We start from the raw sequence: 21,577 nt of genomic DNA, 5'->3' as shown, positions 1-21,577 counted from the left end.
AAAGTTCTATTTATTTTATTTGCCTCTTATGTACATCCTCCTCCAGGATCAAAAAAACAAGCTGTTTGAGTTGGGGGGTTGGGGGGGCGGGGAGAGGCATTGTTTGACACAAATTCAACTTTTTTTGCCTTATGTCTTCTTCATACTTTATTATTTAAATTCCATTAAATCTGTTATATTAAATCCCCCAAATTACCAAAGACCATTTGTACAAACATAATAAGACAGTACTAATATCAGCTGTAGTAAAGGTGAGCTAAAGAATAAATACTAACAGTTTCTGGATAGTCTGCTCTCTAAAAAAAAAAAAACGTGTTTAGGCCACTAAAATAAGATCCCCTTTAAGTGAGAAGCAGATTTGGTGGTGGTGTAACAGAGAGTAATATGGCTATTATGCAAGTCCAAATAAAGCCAAATTTTCTGCTCATCAAGAAGACCACAACGAACTAGTACATAATTCAGGATTAAGTTGCTAATCTTCCCTCTGTAATGAGATATAGCCAATAAAAGTAACTTAAACTCAAAAAAGAAAAGTACTGTTCCTCATCTAATTTCATTTAAGCCTTCAAAAGGTATTCCACCACTTTTAAATGATACTGGATGTCATCTTATTTTACACATAATCAAAGATACCATTCAATGAAAACCTCTTGTGTCTGCCTTTACTTTACAGTCAGATTACTTTTCTCTGGACCAAGAGGAAAGAGGAATATTAGAATAATTCTTCAAAAGAGGTTGGGACATAAACCAGAAAGAGAGATGGCCCTGGGACCACAACTGTTCAGATGGAGGGGGTGGGGAGAGAAGGAAGAATGGTGATAGCGGAAGTACCTGCCTTGGGCCAAGGATCAAGTTTTACCCTGAAGTGCTCCTGAATCCTATCCTCTTACCCACCCTACAGGAAACCTATGCTGGACTATATATTTAACTCCCCCAGCCCTTGATTCCTACCTTCCCCTTCTTCCTACTGATCGTGATCACCAGGATTTCAATGTTACCAACAATGACCACTAGGACACCACAATGACAACACTGGGGCTAGTTGTCAAAAGTCCATGGTGGGTGGGAGTGGATTTCTTATCTATGTAAAAATTACCAGCAGGGGATGACCTCCACAGAAGTGCATTTTGGGAAGGCTATCATCCTGGGAGAGTAATTCACCCCAACCCTCCTCTCAAGATAGTCAGAGCTAGCAATGTCCATCTCATCAAGGATCTTCCAAGAGGTGTTCTACTGCTGCTTAATATAGAGTGAGCTGCCTGTAGCGTACCACCAGCATGTCCATGAAATATATCAAGTAACAGTCACAAAAGAGCCACTGCAGCTCAGCTTCCCAGTCTGAGTTTAAAAGCAAAGGCATTTTGGCAGTGATGCTTTTGCAACAAGGGTGTTGTGTTGTAGGATCAGGTCTTCCTTTTCCAATTCATGGATGCCCATCAGGTTCATCCACCAGCATGATAACATCTGGTTGTAGTAGTGGGCCTTCAAACATCATTTCTGTCACATCTGGGGTTGTACAGGCAATCAATGTCCACAAAGGTACACTTGGCTAGGCATTAGCAGGCTCTAGCCATTCTTGTGGCCACTCATGCATGCCTTTATCTGTAGGAACTAGGCGGTCTAGAATGGAGAGTTCACCTCAAGAGCCCAGTGCCTGGCACCGGTAGCACTCCTCCCCTTACACCAACCCTAAATGATCAGCTCATTCATGGGACATGTGAAATGTGATGTGGCTGACTGCCACCATTAGTCCAGACTCCCCACCAGGGTCAAGACAGAGGAATGAGAACTGGACAGGATAGAAAGATACTCATAGGGCTTTGGAACAGGACCCAACATCTGCTGCATGGGTGAGTATCTACAACTGTGTTGCCTGCAGATTCTTCCTTTTCATGTACAAAATTCATTTCTGAGTGACGTGGAAATATATAGCTGAAGTTATGAGTATGTATATTTTGACTGTTAAAAAATTAACAATTTCAATTATTTGACAACTGCCTGCAGCCATGGAAAAGATCACATATCTATGCTATTTTATATAAGAGAGAAATAAACTTCTATCTTGTTTAAACACCTACTATTTACAGTTTTCTACTTCAGCTAAACTTAATCTACATGTCTGTTAACTTTAAATTTTTCATCATGATGTTAAAAATCAAAATAAGTGTTTTAGTATTGTATTATATGATATTAAATCCCATACCCAATATCCCACACTGTAGTGGTTGCAGCTTTATAAACACGTATTTCTTGTATTACATTCCTATGTTAATTCTATTCAAGTATTTATATCTGCTTAATTCTGTAAGGTTTTACTCCTCATCTTCATTGTAGTATTTCCTTCCTTCTTTTCTGGCCATCTTTGTCTTATTCATTTAAATGATATACTTGTTCTCTCCCCTAATATCTCATTAGAATTTCTTTTACAATTACTCATACTTCTTAAACATTCTTCAGCCATTTTAATACTTATTAAACCTTTTAAGCTTTGCAATGAACATTTAGAAATTCAAATATTATGAAACACTTTTACCCATTTTATTAACGACTCAGTAATGTATGCAATTTCTGTGATGTCATTATATAACTATTTCAAACACAAGTTAACAGGTAAGATTTAAATAAACTCACAGGTGCTTTTTCACTTTCTTTGGTGTAGTCATAGAGTAAAATGCACCCAGCTAAATCTTGAGAAAGAATTCCTCTGTATTTTATACGTTGGGATTTGGCAACAACCCCATTTGTAAGATGGGGACTAGAAGAAATCAATGTCCTTTAAAAGTTCAAGTTTGGGGTGCCTGGGTGGCTCAGTCGTTAGGCGTCTGCCTTCAGCTCGGGTCATGATCCCAGGGTCCTGGGATCGAGCCCCGCATCGGGCTCCCTGCTCCGTGGGAGGCCTGCTTCTCCCTCTCCCACTCCCCCTGCTTGTGTTCCCTCTCTCACTGTGTCTCTCTCTGTCAAATAAATAAAATCTTTCAAAAATAAATAAATAGGGGTGCCTGGGTGGCTCAGTCGTTAAGTGTCTGCCTTCGGCTCAGGTCCTGATCCCAGGACCCTGGGATCGAGCCCCACATCAGGCTCCCTGCTCCGCGGGGAAGCCTGCTTCTCCCTCTCCTACTCCCCCTGCTTGTGTTCCCTCTCTCGCTATGTCTCTGTCAAATAAATAAATAAAATCTTTTAAAAAAAATAAATAAATAAAATAAAATAAATAAATAAATAAATAAAAGTTCAAGTTTCCTTTACATCTGAACAAAGCTTTCTCTCTAAGGGAGAGAGAATGACTCATCACAAACTATCCTCTAAGATACCTATATCTTTTTCCAATCATATTGAAAAGGACAAAACCAGTTTTCCCTTCAGAGTCACCTATCAAAATCAAACAGAAGACTAAATTGTGTCATTAGGTATATCTCATTTATAGTCTAACTCCAATTCCTATTCACAGAAGTTAGTAGTAGTAGTAGTACACTAAAACAATTATTATTAATCAATGGTTTGTGATGGCATATTAACAGATCATTTGATTAGTAGGAGACTTTCCCTTCCATCCCATGATTAGAAAGTCTACGAATGCAAGGGATCAGGCAAATTTAGTTCATCTATATCTCTTGCACCTAACTCAATGCCTGAAACAACAGGCTTTTAATGAATTTTGAATGAATAAACTATAATCCAACTTTTTTTTTTTTAAAGAATTTCTTTTCTTTTTTAAAGATTTTATTTATTTATTTGAGAGAGAGTGAGTGAGAGAATGAGTAGGGGGAGCGGCAGAGGGAGAAGCTTACTCCTTGCAAGGAGCCCGACATGGGACTCGATCCCAGGACCAGGGGTTCATGACCTGAGCTGAAGGTAGACGCTTAACCAACTGAGCCACCCAGGCGCCCTATAATCCAACTTTTTTAGTTGATATCTGAGGGTACAAAATTCAATGCCAATGGATTACAGTTCATTTAAATGCTTACTAAGTCATAACTACAACAACAAATACCAGTTAGATTAAGTAAATAACATGAATGTCACAAAATTCAACATGTATTCAGTGTCACGTATCTAAAAGTCAAAATGTCCACACCAAATTATTCCCATATCCATCCTCCAACACCTATGTTCATGCAAATTTTCTTTTGGTGAACACCGCCAAGTGAAACTAGAAATCACCTTAGATTCCTTCCTCTTTCTCATCTTTCAGAATCACTCCATAGCCTTAATATTTGTAGACTCTGTCACTTCCTCTTCATCCTCACTGACACTATAAATTTAAACATTGTTTCTTCCTAATTGGATCAGTAAAAAACTGAATCAGTAAAATAAGTCTGATTCCAGCCCTACAATCTCCAAATCATTATCTAAACTGCATCCAGAAAGTATTTCTAAAAATGCTAATAAATTTTCATCGATGAAGTCCTTTTCTTTCTAAAATGCCATCAATTTCACAAGAAGATCTTCTGTATTCAATATATTTGTAAAGTTACTACATCCCTTCCTCTATGGAGAGGTACAAAATGTGAAGCCTTTGATAAGATTTGTATTAAAGAACCTGATTTCTTTTGTTTATTCAGCATCTCACAAACCCTTGATTTCTATGGCTTTTCTGTCTTCTGGTCTTTTTTCCCTATCAGAACACTCAATGTTCAAAATTTAACCTTTCTTTTAGCTCTATTTTTACTACAGTATCGTATGTCCTCTACAGTAAGAGGTATAATCTCATCTTTACATGTCTTGTTTCTACAATAAGAAATACTTTGCCACTGCCTAGCTAATTACCACTCATCTTTCAAGTCTCAGTTCAAGTTTTATCTATTTAGGCAAGCCTTCCATGACCCTGTTCTCGAGACAGGCCTAAGTGAATTTTTCATGTTTTCAACCCACCCTGTATATCTTCTTACTAAAGTATTCTATAACATCTGTTTCCCATGAAACTATATATCGTGAAGATAGAACTGTGGTTTTAGTTCTGAATATACAGCCTCTGATTATAGGAGGTGCATAAGTACCTATTTTAGCTAGTGAAACTGATTCTTTACAATTCTGATAGGGAAGTAAACAATATCATAAACTTGATTTTAAGTTCTTATGTATGTTTATACTTCATGTAAGTGGTACAATGTATTATGTATCATTCTGTAGCTTGCTTTGTCCTTTAAAATGCATTTCTGAAATATACTCATAACAGTACCTAGAGTTCTAGTTCACTCAATTTCAATCACTATAGAAAATTTAAGTGTTTCAATATACCACATTTATCAATTATCCTATTCATATACATTCAGGTTCTTCTTTCTTTTGTTGCTATTATAACCAAAAGAGCAATAAAAATTCTTGTATTTGCCTCTTTATATACACAAAAATTTCTCTAGAGGTTACATCTAGGAATGGAATTGCTTTTCTTCAGAGTATTCTCAGTAAAAAAAAAAAAAAGAAACAAAGAAGAAAAAGGTCACTTTCACTCATTAAATATTTACCAAATGAATGAAAATTGGACAGGTCATTCAACTTTTCTTGATACTGTCAGATTTTTTTTCCAAAGGGGTTAGACAGACTTATACTCCCAACAGTGGCACTCTACAATCTTACTGACTCTTTGTATCTTCCGCCATTTTAATGTTATTCTCTCTGATGAGTGAGACGCAGTATTTTATAGTGTTACAGCCAAAATTTTGTTATTTCATCTTTAGCACTTTATTTGAATGGGTCGTCTCCTAGTACATGCTCTAATAGAGTATTACTGCTATAAAGAAGGCTGATTTTTTTTTAAGGCTGATTATTTTTTTAATGTCAATTTTCTCTCTAGGAATTCTGCAGAACACTTTCATTATTTTGAATAGTTTATCCTGAAAATTTTACAAAGACAATTATATATTCTGTAAATATGGATAATTTTATATATTCCTTACCAAGCTAAGAAACTTCCCTCTTGTTCCTAATTCACCAAGAGTATTGTTCATCACAAATATCACCTAAACTTTATCAAATGATTTTTCTAAATATTTCACATTTCAGATAAGGATAGGTTCCCCCTACCATAACATGACTATCTGGTATATTATAGTACAATATTTCCTAGTAGTAAACTATCCTTGGATAGTAAACCTCTTTATCTATCCAAATAAAACCTCTAGGTCTTAAAATGTATTGACTTCCAATTGCTAATATGTTTATTTAGTTGACCTTTTCTAAAATTTCTTTCTCTATGTAATTTCCATTTCTACTTTATCTCTTTCTTCCTAATTTCTTTCTTCCTAATTACTTTAGGTGCTGTTTTTCTAGTTTCTACTGCTTTTGCTGATATTAATACATTTAAGACTGTATTATTTACCCAAGTAGTGCTTTAGCTAGCCCCAGTACTTTTACTAACAGTACTTTCACTAACATTCACATATCAACTCTGTATATTTCCTTTTTATTACATTTTAAGAGGACCTTTTGACACTTTTAAGTATAATTCAGAACGGGAATTTATTCTGTGTATTTCAACATACATTAGCACTGTAGTCAGACAATAGGATCAAGTATTCCTTGATGAAATATTTTTAAATTTTCTTTTAATCCTCCATGTTCTGCAGTTATACTCTACTATTAAAAACGAGGTAATAGGGGCACCTGGTTGGCTCAGTTGTTAAGTGTCTGCCTTCAGATCAGGTCATGATCCCAGGGTCCTGGGATTGAGCCCCGTATCAGGCTCCCTGCTCGTATCAGGCTCCCTGCTCGGTGAGAGTCCTGCTCCTCCCTCTCCCACTCCCCCTGCCTGTGTTCCCTCTCTCACTGTGTCTGTCAAATAAATAAAATCTTAAAACAAACCTAGGTAATTATTTTTACTTACCTGCTCACTCCTGAGAACAAACTCTGGATCTGAGGAAATATGACTGAGAAATTTTTCCAAAATTATCTCTTCAAAAAATGTCTCTTCTAGTCCCTTTGATTTCTTCCTCTGGCATATTTTGGAACCCTTCAATCCATGCCAAAGTCATGCAACTGCTTTTTCATACTTACTTTTTTCTGGACTACATTCTAAATGAATGCCTAATGAATGTCAATTCTTAAATTCTCCCTTTGATGGCATCTACAAGAGTTTCTTTCCCTCAGTAAAACTAATTTATTAAATTAATCCCCTTTTTTTGTGCCAGATACAATTTCTTCTTTCATCTCTCCAGAACCTTAAATATGCTATTTATTTCTTTTATTATTCATCCCTCTCCATCTAAAGTTTTGTGATTATCTCTGCTCATCCTGGTCACTCCACTGCAGAACTAGATCATATAATGAGGGTTTAGAACTTCCTGCTCTAAGATAATATTATGGATTTCTATAAACACAGTCACAAACTTAGTTAAGCAGACATTTCAATTCGGGTCCTGGTTTTAAGAACTATGTCTGTCTTCTCCCTTTCCTCCTTTTCCACCTATCCCTCCCTTTCCTTGATTTCCCATAAATGAGGTTTTAGATTTATTATCCAAATGAGGACCCTCTTAAGTATTACAGAGCCTCTACTAATAACTACATAAATAATAAGCATAAACTGGGAGTCTCAAAGGTAACCTGAGCTATATGATCACCCTAAACATAAGCTTTAGCCTATGCAGCAGTTTTCAGTGTCTTTCTTCAGTCTCCTTTACAAGTATGGAGACTAATATTAGGCCCTCGCTTCATGTAGTAATAAGCCTGACTTGGGCGCCTGGGTGGCTCAGTTGGTTAAGCGACTGCCTTCGGCTCAGGTCATGATCCTGAAGTCCCGGGATCGAGTCCCGCATCGGGCTCCCTCCTTGGCGGGGAGTCTGCTTCTCCCTCTGACCCTCCTCCCTCTCATGCTCTCTGTCTCTCATTCTCTCTCTCTCTCAAATAAATAAATAAAATCTTTAAAAAAAAAAATTAAAAAAAAAAAAAAAGCCTGACTCTAATCCTCTGTGTTTCATGAAGCAGTTTTAGTCCTTTTAACATACAAGAACCAAATTCTTGGCTACAAGTATCTGCTTCTCTACGCTAAACCCAATCCTCTTCATCACTGTAGATTATCTTAGACTTTAAGCACAGAAAGATTTAGTTTCTAAACTCATTGTCTGTATTCTCTTTTTATTATTTTATCTATCATTACTTTACGTTTGAAATGAGGAGGTAATAAACAGTGAGATTAGTGTGCTAATTCAGTAGAAGAAACATCAATTTTTTTATACATGCATTCCCCTTTACTCAGCGACTACTTTCAGGAATTTATGTTACAAAAACACTCCCATATATACATTTTAGATGGATATCTGAGTATTCAAAGAAGTACTATTTTTAATAGAATAAAACTATTCTACTTTATATGAATAGTAAACTAGTTTTAGTAGTTTACTTTATACCTTACTTCTTTTAAGACTAAAGCAGCCCAAATAAAAACTGTTTAAATAAGTTACGGCCCAGCCATGTTAGGAAACACTATAAAAACATTAAAAACTTTTTAAAGTCACAGGGAAAATGCCCATAATAGAATGCTGAATGAAAAAAATATAGAGAGAGAAGTTTATACATTTGAATATAGCTAGGAAACAAAAATATAATATGAATAATAAAAAATTATTGCAAAGTAGAAAATGTTCGGGGCACAGTTCCACAGAATAGAGAGTAAAAGCTGAAAAGGTGGGTTAAAACCAAATAATGGAAAGCACGAGGGTCTGAACTACTTATCTTTACCTTTCACAAAATGTGAATCCAAAAGAATTTAAGCAATGAGTGATAGTATGAAATAGCATTAGGGAAGACTAATCTGAATGAAGAATAGAGAATACAGTGGACAAAAAAGAAAAAACTTGTATTAGTAATTGCTTTGTTTCAAATACTAGATGAGATTTTGTTCACATTAAATATTAAAGGTATTTTTCATATTTTTAAAAAGCTGGTATTGAGCTTTAATACAGTATACATTAAAATTATTTTTATATAAATACATTACAAAATAAAATCTTACATGAAAAAATGAAAGCAAAGTACTGAAATGCAATGTTTAAATTTATACATAAAAATAAACTTCCTTACAGAATAGAGAGCCCAGAAATGGACCCTCAACTCTATGGTCAACTCATCTTTGACAAAGCAGGAAAGAATGTCCAATGGAACAAAGACAGTCTCTTCAACAAATGGTGTTGGGAAAATTGGATAGCCACATGCAGAAGAATGAAACTGGACCATTTCCTTACACCACACACAAAAATAGACTCCAAATGGTTGAAAGACCTCAATGTGAGACAGGAGTCCATCAAAATCCTAAAGGAGAACACAGGCAGCAACCTCTTTGACCTCAGTCGAAGCAACTTCTTCCTAGAAACATCGCAAAGGCAAGGGAAGCAAAGGCAAATATGAACTATTGGGACTTCATCAAGATAAAAAGCTTTTGCAAAGCAAAGGAAACAGTCAACAAAACCAAAAGACAACCCACAGAATAGGAGAAGATATTTGCAAATGACATATCAGATAAAGGGCCAGTATCCAAAATCTATAAAGAACTCATCAAACTCAACACCCAAAGAACAAAGAATCCAATCAAGAAATGGGCAGAAGACATGAACAGACATTTTTCCAAAGAAGACATCCAAATGGCCAACAGACACATGAAAAAGTGCTCAATATCGCTCAGCATCAGGGAAATCCAAATCAAAACTTCAATGAGATACCACCTCACACCAGTCAGAATGGTGAAAATTAACATGTCAGGAAACGACAGATGTTGGCGGGGATGCGGAGAAAGGGGAACCCTCCTACACTGTTGGTGGGAATGCAAGCTGGTGCAGCCACTCTGGAAAACAGTATGGAGGTTCCTCAAAAAGTTGAAAAAGAGCTACCATATGATCCAGCAATAGCACTACTGGGTATTTACCCCAAAGATACAAAAGTAGGGATCCGAAAGGGTACGTGCACCCCGCTGTTTATAGCAGCAATGTCCACAATAGCCAAACTATGGAAAGAGCCAAGATGTCCAACGACAGATGAATGGATAAAGAAGATGCGGTATATATATACAATGGAATATTATGCAGCCATCAAAAGGAATGAGATCTTGCCATTTGCAACGACGTGGATGGAACTGGAGGGTATTATGTTGAGTGAAATAAGTCAATCAGAGAAAGACATGTATCATATGACCTCACTGATATGAGGAATTCTTAATTGCAGGAAACAAACTGAGGGTTGCTGGAGTGGGGGGTGGGGTGGGAGGGATGGGGTGACTGGGTGATAGACACTGGGGAGGGTATGTGCTCTGGTGAGCGCTGTGAATTGTGCAAGACTGCTGAATCTTGATCTGTACCTCTGAAACAAATAATGCAATATATGTTAAGAAAAAAAAAGAAGGTAGCGGGAGGGGAAGAATGAAGCAGGGGAAATCGGAGGGGTAGACGAACCATGAGAGGCTATGGACTCTGAAAAACAAACTGAGGGTTCTAGAGGGGAGGGGGGTGGGAGGATGGGTTAGCCTGGTGGTGGGTATTGAGGAGGGCACATTCTGCATGGAGCACGGGGTGTTATGCACAAACAATGAATCATGGAACACTTCATCTAAAACTAATGATGTAATGTATGGGGATTAACATAAGAATAAAAATAAATAAATAAATAATAAAAAATTAAAAATAATAAAAGCAAAATAAATAAATAAACAAACTTCCTTGGGGTGCCTGAGTGGCTCAGTCGGTTAAGCATCTGAGTCTTGGTTTCGGCCCATGTCATGATCTCAGGGTCCCGGGATCAAGACCCTTGTCTGGTTCTGCGCTCAGCAGAAGTCTGAGGATTCTCTCCCTCTGCCCCTCTCCCTGTTAATGCTAGCATGCATGCTCTCTCTCTAAAATAAATAAATAAATCTTAAAAATAAAATAAAATTAAAATAAAAAATAAACTTCCTTTATTTTTCTGTTTGTGTATCCACTTAAAGGTGGAAAGCCATAAAGTAAACCTCAAAAATAAGATACCTATAACTTGGTAACAATTTTTCTACTAAAGTATAATAAAGAACCTGTCAAACTTTGTGGCTAAGGGTCATTATTTTAAAATTATACTTACATAACTTACAGTCTGTCCATTGCTTCAAATAACTGGAAATTTCGTTATTTATTTTACCATTAGCATCATCATACTGCCCCACCTCCCTCCCTTCCCACATGAATTCTAAGGCCCCTGAACGTATCAATCTGGTAACATACACAAAAGGCAGTAAACACTGAACTCCCTTAAGGAATGCAAAAGGAAATAAAGGTTAAAAATAAAAAGTATACTAATGAAAATTTCTAAAAGTAAACCTGTTTCATAAATTACCTGAATTTTAAAGAAACTGAAAATAAACTATCAAAATGAGCAAATAGAGAATATAAATATTTAACTTTTATCAATCACTGGTGATCAAAGAAATGCAGATTAAAATAATAAATTACAGGGGCACCTGGGTGGTGCAGTCCTTTGAGTCTCCAACTCTTGGTTTTAGCTCAGGTGGTGCTCAGAGCTGTGAGATCAAGTGCCCGAGTTGGGCTACATGATCACTGTGGAGTCTGCTTGGATATCTCTCTCACTCTCCCTCTGCCCGTCCCCCACCAAATAAATAAATAAATAAATAAATAAATAAATAAATAAATAAATCCAATTTTTCACCTATGTTACCAATTAATTCCTAAATATAAAGTATCCAGTTGCTAGGCACACTTCTGGTGAAAGATATACTAGTAAAATTTTTTGGAGAGTAATAGATTTATGTATCACACTCATAAGAAATACCCTTTCACCAAATAATTTTACCTCTAGTGTTTTGGGTTTTTTTTAAAGATTTTATTTTATTTATTTGACAGAAAGAGACCGCAAGAGAGGAAACACAAGCAGGGGGAGCTGGTGCGGGAGAAGCAGGCTCCCCACTGAGCAAGGAGCCCAATGCGGGGCTCAATCCCAGGACACTGGGATCATGAACAGAGCCAAAGGCAGACACTTACCAACTGAGCCACCAGGCGCCCCTACCTCTAGTGTTTTAAAATGAAAAAAAGAGGTAGAGAAGTAAACACAAATAATGAATAAATTCTGTAACAGTAAAAAAATGAAAAGATACACTAAAAGAATAGTAAAATAATAGTGGTTTATCCTTATAATGAATTAGTAAGAAGCCAATAATTATGTGCTCTTGCAGAATATTTAATAATATTTATTAAATGAATGAGGAGAGAGAAGAGAGAATAATAAAGTTATAAAAGATCACATACACACAGAAAATAATCATGGAGTATTAACTGTGGTTATTCCTAGTTCTATTACTTAAGGCTCCTTTTTTTATACCCTTTCTTTGAAATATTCTTCAGTACACATATGTTACTTACATTACGTCAGATTCTAAAAAATATATTAAGGCAATAAAAATTCTCTCAGGCAGCTATTATACACAAGTCATTTTACTCAGTACACTGTAAAGTGCATTTTACCATTAAACAAAATTCCTTTCCTGATACTGTATGTAAGTAAAACAAAGAAAAATTTTAAAGATAAACTTCTTGATTACAAATCAGCAAGAATATATAAATGTCACTTAACAGGTTCCACATAGATTACTGACAGTACTGCTTTGTAAACAGAACAAAACAAAAACACTTAAAATTTACCTGCATTGCACTTTTCCCCAATTTCACCACTTCAAATAGTGTGACAGGCTCCCCTTCACCATTCTGTTGAGGGTGCCCATTAGCTCTTCCACGGCCTGTTCCTCTAACAGTAGCTTCAATTCTACTCTTCTCTCCTGGAGATTTTCGAGGTTTCTTATTTGTAGACTGAATAAAAAGATGAGGAAAAAAATTAAATTAAATACAGGTACACTTTGCTTTATGCAGAATACCTCAATTATGTTTCATCCTGTGAAAAGTACTTAGCACTACTACAGGTTAAGAGATGTAATTCCTGACCAAAGGAAGCTTTACAGTTTGTTTTCAGTAATTAAAAACAAACTGCAAACAGCAAAGTGTAATTTATATATAATGCATGAAAATTAAAAAAAAAAGTTAGTGTTTTGCACAACAGTAATGCCAATGCTGAAGATTTTAACCATGTCCTCTTTGACATTTTCTTTATACCTTCTTCAATACTATTCCCTCAGAAACCTTATTCAATAAAACATTACTTGGAAATGTTGCATATTCAACTTCTCTCTCTATAGAAGTCCTCAAATATTTTTTATCCAGTCATGCAACAAAAATAGGTTGAACATATGTAAAACTGTTCTAGGTACTAGAAATATAACAAACTGAACAAACATTCCTGCCTTTGATGGAATTTACACTCTTCAATTAACATCCCATCCCATGCCCTCAATTTTTTTTTTAAAAAGTCAACACTAGCTACCACCTTATCTATGTCTAACCTTTCAGCCAAGGGTAATTTGATAGAATCGCTTGCAGTCACTATTATTATTCCCATAAATTTCATTCATCTATAAACTCATCACAGTTGCTGCTTTACTAAATTTACCAATGATAGTGTTGCTAAATGTAATAGACATGTCTTGAAACTCTATCAATAGGCCACAGGATGAAATCCTTTCCTTTCAGATATCTTTTCCCCTCCCTGTATTTCTTACCAGTTAGGGTTATCTTCAGTCTCTGCTCAACATCTTTTCTTCTCAATCTTTATACTCTCTTTTGAGGGATTTAATTTAATCTCAAAATAGCCTGTTTCGGTTATCAACTTAATCAATTTATTCCTCATCTCCACATCTACCCTTGTTTGTCCCACATTGTGATCCTGGAGCTGGATCTGTAAACATTTTTGTTTTCTGCTGCAGTGTTCAGCTTTGTAACTAGACGGCACCGAAGGAATACTACAAAGTATAGTATAGTATGTAGGGTCTTCCCTCCCTACTTATTATACTTGTTCCCTTCACTTTCTATTCTTGTGTTCTTCATAGTACCCTTTCAACTCCTCTTGGTTAACAATCTTATAATCATTTCTGTGTGTGGATTAATATGTAATAAATTTACTATTTATTTTTAAGCACATTATTTTTAGAACAGTTTTAGATTTACCAAAAAACTGTAAAGACAGTACAGAAAATTCCCACATACATCACATCCACTTACCCTATTATTAACTCCTTACCATTTGTATGGTACATTTTTGTTACAGTTAGTGAACCAATATTGAGAGATTAACGAAAAGTCCCTACTTTATTCAGATTTTCTTAGTTTTGCCTAATGGCCTTTTTCTGTTCCAGGACCCCATCCAGGATACCATATTACATTTATGTCATGTCTCTCTAAGCTCCTCTTGGCTTTGACAGGCTTTCCCTGGTTTTCTGGTGACTTTGACAGTTGTGAGGATTTCCGGCCTTATAGAATGTTCCTCAACTGGGTTTTGTCTGATGGGATTTTCTTACCACTACACCAGAATTTAGGGTTTGGAGAAGAAGATGTAAGAGATAAAGTGTTATTTTTTTTTCACCTCATATCAAAGGTATATACTATCAACATGATTTATCACTGTGAATGTTGACCTTAATCAGTTGATTGAGATAGTGTTTGTCAGGTTTCTCCACTGTAAAGTTACTTTTCCACCCCTTTCCATACTGTACCTTTGGAAGAAAGATACTACATATATCCCACATTTAAGGGGTGGGGAGTTATTCTCCACCTCTTTCACAGGGGAGTATTTACACAGATTTAGAACTTTTTCGTAAGGGAGATATGTCTGTTTTCATTCATTCAATCATTTAAACAAATGTGGACTCATCAAAATTTCTTTTATACCCTGAGTTATAATTCAACACAGTTCTGTTGTTCAACCTGTTTCAACTCTGGCCATTGGGAGATCTTTTAGTTGGCTCCTGCATCCATTTCACATATACCCATCTGTGTGTGTGTGTGTATGTGTATGTCTTACTGGTTACCTTCTGGCAGCACAATATTCTGCAGGCTCATCTTGTATATTCCCTTCCTCAATTTTTGGAACCATCCAATACTCCAAGGAGCTCTGGTTCCTTTTATTGGAGAATGATATTAGAGATGAAGATCTGGGCACTAGGTTTTGCTCCTTGATATGGAGTGTCCTTGCTTCTAGACTCTTAAGCAGACAAAGAAATACATGTCCCATATACATATAAATAACTATAAATACTGCTGTCTGTAACAATCTATTATCTGTATTAAGATAAATATAAATTCATATTAGTATCTCCAACTTTAATCCATTACCATATGAATGCATCTTCCCCTTACTAATCGATATGGTCCCACCCCAACAGTGACAAACCTGGCACCCACTAGTATACAAGTATAGCAATATTAGAACTGTTCAATCATACCCCAGCAGAAACAATTTTATTAACTAGATTACAATGCTTACATATACAATGTAGTTTCTTTGATTTTAGTCTTACAGATTCATTTCCAAAGTTACTTAAGTCAGCAACTTCCTGCCCAATTCCCTTCAGTGACATTGTTTCAAACACTTCAGAGGTAGACTGCTTTGTTAAATTCTACATTCCATCCTGGTATCCACCTAACCTCCTAAATGACTTTATAAAATCTATACTTATAAAATTCACTTTTTCCGTAAAGTTCAATGGGTTTTAACAAATGCACAGTATCGGGGCACCTGGGTGGCTCAGTCGTTAAGCGTCTGCCTTCGGCTCAGGTCATGATCCCAGGGTCCTGGGATTGAGCCCCACATCAGGCTCCCTGCTCATTGGGAAGTCTGCTTCTCCCTCTCCCACTCCCCCCGCTTATGTTCCTGCTCTCGCTATCTCTCTATCAAATAAATAGAATCTTAAAAAAAAAAAACAAAACAAATGCACAGTGTCATGTATGTAAATATGTTATCTCGTAGAAGAGTTTTCACCACCTTAAAAAATCCCTGTGCTTCTCCCATTCAACCCTCCCACTTCTCTTTGGCAAACAATGAATTCTTTCATCATAACTATAGTTTTGACTTTTATAAAGAGTCATACAATTAAATCATACAGTATGCAGCCTCTTCAGACTGTATCTTTCACCTTAACAATATACATTTAAGATTCATCCATGTCTTTTAGTGGCTGAATAGCTAATTTCTTTTTATTTCTAAATAATATTCCATTGTATGAATGTATCACATTTTGTCATCCACTTACCTAATGATGGACATCTTGGTCACCATTTCTTGGCAGTTAGGAATAAAGCTGCTATACACATTCACATGCAGCATTTTGTGCAGACATAATTTCCAAATGAGTTATGTAAACATCTAGGAGGATGATTATTGAATCATATGATAAAACTATGTTTAGCTTTGTAAAAAAAACTGCCGAACTGTCTTCCAAAGTAGATATAACATTTTGCATTCCCACCAGTGATGAATAAGAGCCCTGATGCTTTGTAAGCTTGACAGCTTTGTAACCTTCTCACGTTTTTGGATTTCAGCCATTCTAATAGGTATAGAGTTGTTATCTTATTGTTGTCTTAATTTGTGATTCCTGGATGACAAATGATTAAGGACTTTTAAATAATTAATAATTCTTCACATTAAATTTTTCTGTTCCGGGGCACCTGGGTGGCTCAGTTGGTTAAGCGACTGCCTTCGGCTCAGGTCATGATCCTGGAGTCCCGGGATCGAGTCCCGCATTGGGCTCCCTGCTCAGCGGGGAGTCTGCTTCTCCCTCTGCCCTCTTCCCTCTCATGCTCTCTGTCTCTCATTCTCTCTCTCTCAAATAAATAAATAAAATCTTTAAAAAAAAAAAAATTTTTCTGTTCCAATTACTAGAATACATATTGTCTCCTGACTATACACTGACTGATTCTCTATACTTGCACTATCTAACATGGCAGCACTACTCTCATGTAGCTAACTGAGCATATAAAATATGGCTAGTCAAACACGAAATGTTCAGTAAGCATAAAATATCCACAAGATTGTGAAGATGTGAAGATTTACAATGAAAAATAGCACATTAAATATCTCACTTATAATGCTATAGTGATTACATGATGAAATAACATTAGATATATAAAAATTAATTTCATTACCCATTTTTTGTAATTTAGTAGAAAATATTAAGCTGCCGATGTGGCTCACATCCTATTTCTACTAAACGATCCCACACTATTCCAATACTATAACCACAGTAATTCTTATAATATAAACATAATCCCATTACTTCCTTGTTTAATCTCTGATCTTTAGTGACCCTCAGTAACCATCAATTTAAAATCCAAATTCCTGGGGTACCTGGGTGGCTCAGTTGGTTAAGCAACTGCCTTCGGCTCAGGTCATGATCCTGGAGTCCCGGGATCGAGTCCCACATCGGGCTCCCTGCTCAGTGGGGGGTCTGCTTCTCCCTCTGACCCTTCCCCTCTCATGCTCTCTGTATCCCATTCTCTCTTTCAGATAAATAAATAAAATCTTTAAAAAAATAAAATAAAATAAAATAAAATCCAAATTCCTAAGCATGGAAAGTAAGGCGATCATTTACTACCTGTTCAGTCATCTACCACACCAGATCTCTCTTTACAGACTGATAAATTTAAAGTCGCTTAAAAACATCATCATTTCATGCATTCATTCTTTATAGCTGGACTCTTGATTTTGGCTCCTCCTAGTAAGTCTTGTTTCTGTGCTCACTCTTTGGAGGAACAGGTATTTTCTAGGTATTGTGCATGCACACAAGTGTGTGTGTGTGTGTGTATGCATGCGTATGTGTGTATCTGAAGAAAGGTGCCAAAATGTTACTTTTCTTTATTAAATAAGTAATACATACTCACATGGCCTAAAAGTCAAAAGGTGATTAAAGTTATACAATGAAAACTTGCACACCCCTGCCCTCAATCCACAATCTACTTTCCTAAGAGACAAACACTATTACTCATTCCTTATATGTCATATAAACAAAGAAATGTGTATGAAATTAAAGAATAAATAAATAAATGGACGTTCATGGATTGGAAGAGTCAATACTGTTAAGATGTCAATACTCCCCAAAGCAACCTACAGATTAAATGCAATCTCTATCAAAATCCCAATGATCTGTTTTGCAGAAATAGAAAAACCCATTCTATAATTCAAAGGGAATCTCAAAAGCATCTCAAATGACCAGAACAATCTCGGAAAAAAAAAAAAAAAAAACACTGGAAGACTCACACTTCTTGACTTCAAAACTTATTACAAAGCTACACTATGAAAACAGCATGGTGCTGGCATGAAAGCAAACATACAGACCAGTGGAATATAATAAAGAGCCCAGAAACAAACCCTCACATATATGGTTTAATGATTTTGGCAAGGGTGCCCAAACCACTCAGTGGGTAAAGAGCAAAGGTTGGAAGAATGGGAGAAAATATTTACAAATCATATATCTGATAAGGGATTAATATCCAAAATATATAAAGAACTACTAAAACTCAACAAAACAAAGAACCTGATTTGAAAATTGGCAAATAATTTGAATACACATTTCTCCAAAGAAGATATGCAAATGGCCATTAAGCACAAGAAGAGATGCTCAATGTTACTCATCATTAGGGAAATGCACATCAAAACTACAATGAGATGGAACCCCACACCTATTAAGATGGCTACTATCTAAAAAGAGAAAACAATTCTTGGAGAGGATGTGGAGAAATTAGAACTCTTATGCACTGTTGATGGGAATGTAAAATGGTATAGGCCTTATGGGAAACAGTATGTCAGTTCCTCAAAAAATTAAAAAAAGAATTACCATATGATCAACCAATTATACATACATATATACCCAAAAGAACTGAAAGCAGGGTCTCAAAAAGTTATTTGTACACCCATCAAAACACCAACATTATTCGTAATAGCTCAAACTTGGAAGCAACCCAAGTATCCATTGATGAATGAATGGATAAGCAAATGTGGTATATACACACAGTGGAATATTACTGAGCCTTAAAAAGGAAGGAAATTCTGACATAATTTACAATATGGATGAACCTTGAAGACATTATGCTAAGTGAAAGAAGCCAGTCACAAAAGATAAATACTATATGACTCCACTTAAATAAGGTACATAGTCAAAAACAGAGACAGAAAGTGTTTGCCAGAGGCTAGGGAAAACAGAAATAGAGAGTTTTTGTTTTTACTGAAGTACAGTAATTTATAATAGTTTCAGGTGTACAACATGAGTCAATATTTATGTATTTCACAAAGTGATTACCACAATAAATCCAGCTATCATCTGTCACTGTACAAAGTTCTTACAGTATTACTAACTATATTTTCTATGCCCAACATTGCATACCCATGTCTTATTTATTTTATTAGAATTACACTTTTAAAAGATGAATAAAGTTCGGGAGATGGTGATGACTGCACAATATTATGAATGTATTTAATACAACTGAACTATACACATAAAAATGGTTAAGTTGGCAAATCTTAGGTGTATTTCACCAGAATAAAAAAAAATTGGAAAAAACCTAAATGCATATGTGTATTTCCACATATCTATTATATTTTATGTTACTTACGCACAATTCTGCACCATTCTATTTTCACATATTTTAGTCAATCTATAGTATGTTCTAGAGAATACCTTCATTCTTTTCTGAAAGCTGCAGTGTTGCATTGCACAGATGTACATTAATTTTTTTTAGACATTAACCCGCTGATTGACATTTATTTTATTCTGGATCTTTTACAATTACAAGTAACACTATGACAAGTAAGCCTGCATATGCGTAGAAAAGTTTGTGTGTGTCACACACACATACATTATTATACATACATAGTATATAGATAGTATGAACTAAACTCCATGAATAAAGGGGAAATAAACCAGAAATCTCACACCTGGGAACCTTTAGCATGGGTCATAAAGGGGGGAAAAGGTAAAAACATAAAAATCCATTTGATCTTATCTAAGGTCTATCTATTTTATCCCTATTATCCCAAGAGTGATTTTCCATGTCCCAAATCTAGACAGTAATAAAGAGTAAAGATGTTCAGAAAGACTGACCCTAATAAAAGGAGTAAGAAGAGAGAATATAATAATGCAACAGGATACATATGATCTTTAGGTTATACACAAAGGATACAATTTTGCAGTCCTGAGAATAATCCGTGTCTCAGACATATAACTACACTTATCCCACTCAAATCATATGTTTGTTTGGAATTTGGCAAGGGGGGGCAAAGGTGTAGGGGGAATTTAAAAATTAAGAATTCTGACAGTTATTTTAAAGGGTAATAATATATATATAAACCTTTAATTACTTGTGACCTGACAGGCTCCCTTCCCTACACATTTCTGCCACATAGGTGAGGCCACCTGTAAGTGTATTTCCATTCCTAAACAAGGATCCAAGGTGCTCTCAAATGAAAGAAATGGACGATGTTCCACATCAAACTTGCTTAGCTGTTTCAGTTCTGACACTGTGCCATCTTAAGAACTGAGTCCTTGCCTTAATTCAGAGACCATTACTAATACCTTAGTAACCCAGCCAATAAATCAGCACCTCTAGAGCTATAGACCTGTCCTACAATTATCAGTCTATCCCAGGGACTGAAGTGCTATCCTTGAATTCCAGGCCATTAGGTGGGTCTCCCACAAGAGGCTACCAGACCACATATATGGCACAGATCTAGTTCAGAAGACATCTCTAAATGCTTACTGATCCAGGTCACACACAGTCTCCCTGATGGAACATGATCCACTTACTCCATCTACCCCAACTACTTCTTCGATAGGAAATCTTTCTTCTATTAATATCAAGTGGATCTCTTCCCAAATACCTGCTTCAATGTAGTGGGAATGTCTAGTTTCTATGTCGTCTTATGGAGTCTCACCTCACCTGGTCTACCTTCCAGAATTCCTGCGTAAGAGCTTAAGTGAGATTTATGTGGTATTATTGCCAAATATGCAGAACCTGAATCTAACCATTAGCAAAGACAAACTCAAACTGATTCAATCTACAGAACACAAGGTATGAAAAAAGAGATTTTTTTCCACAATTCAACACAACTTATTTCTTTATTCATCATGCAGTTACTATGTACCAGATACCTAAAAAAGTTGATCCTTCCATACACTACCACACATGGTTTTCAAAGAACTTACAGTATTTAAGATATATTTTCCAACATCCCAATACAATGTCGTTAATTGGTGGTGGAGGAAGACTCATGCTTCAAATCCCATTAAAAATAGTGTAAGTGAGATGTCCATGGTCCACAGGGTTACTAATAAAGAAAACCAGAGTCATGTGTTCACTGCTAGATATTCCAGGGACAGAGTGGGGGGAAAAGATGCTAATGATCACGTGTAGGAAAACAAAACTACCCGAAACAAAGCCTGACTAAAATTATCAAGTAATGACTTTTACAGAAAACATGCTCATGAATTAATAAATCTATACACCCTTCACCTCATCTTTTTGTTTGTAGTTTAAATTTTTTTAAATTTTATTTTATTATGTTATGTTAATCACCATACATTACATCATTAGTTTTTGATGTAGTGTTCCATGATTCATTGTTTGCATATAACACCCAGTGCTTCATTCAACACATGCCCTCTTTAATACCCATCACCGGGCTAACCCATTCCTCCACCCCCCTCCCCTCTAGAACCCTCAGTTTGTTTCTCAGAGTCCATAGT

The 21,577-nt window shown here is 35.9% G+C and overlaps 1 protein-coding gene and 1 long non-coding RNA gene across 6 annotated transcripts in view; both read right to left on the bottom strand.

Annotated features, from left to right (window-relative positions):
- STAG1 (STAG1 cohesin complex component) overlaps window positions 1–21,577 on the bottom strand; it is a 415,977-nt gene that overhangs the window by 266,128 nt on the left and 128,272 nt on the right. For all 5 annotated transcript variants that reach the window (XM_064587431.1, XM_045903718.3, XM_064587432.1 and 2 more), the window contains one exon: window positions 12,600–12,764. In XM_064587431.1, the coding sequence (XP_064443501.1) occupies window positions 12,600–12,764 (165 nt within the window). The remainder of the gene's footprint in view (window positions 1–12,599; window positions 12,765–21,577) is intronic.
- On the bottom strand, window positions 14,941–21,556 carry LOC135363953 (uncharacterized). Its single transcript, XR_010410388.1, has 2 exons — window positions 16,094–21,556; window positions 14,941–15,045 (listed from the first exon to the last, which is right to left on the bottom strand). It is a non-coding gene; the product is annotated as an uncharacterized LOC135363953 (long non-coding RNA).

This window comes from Mirounga angustirostris, unplaced genomic scaffold, assembly GCF_029215605.1.
Source record: "Mirounga angustirostris isolate CCGP_5_RB_7025 unplaced genomic scaffold, mMirAng1.0.hap1 SCAF_1, whole genome shotgun sequence".
Classification (NCBI taxonomy): Eukaryota; Metazoa; Chordata; class Mammalia; order Carnivora; family Phocidae; genus Mirounga; species Mirounga angustirostris.
The sequence above is the reverse complement of the archived record's forward strand: the minus strand, read 5'-3'. Positions and strand labels throughout refer to the sequence as shown.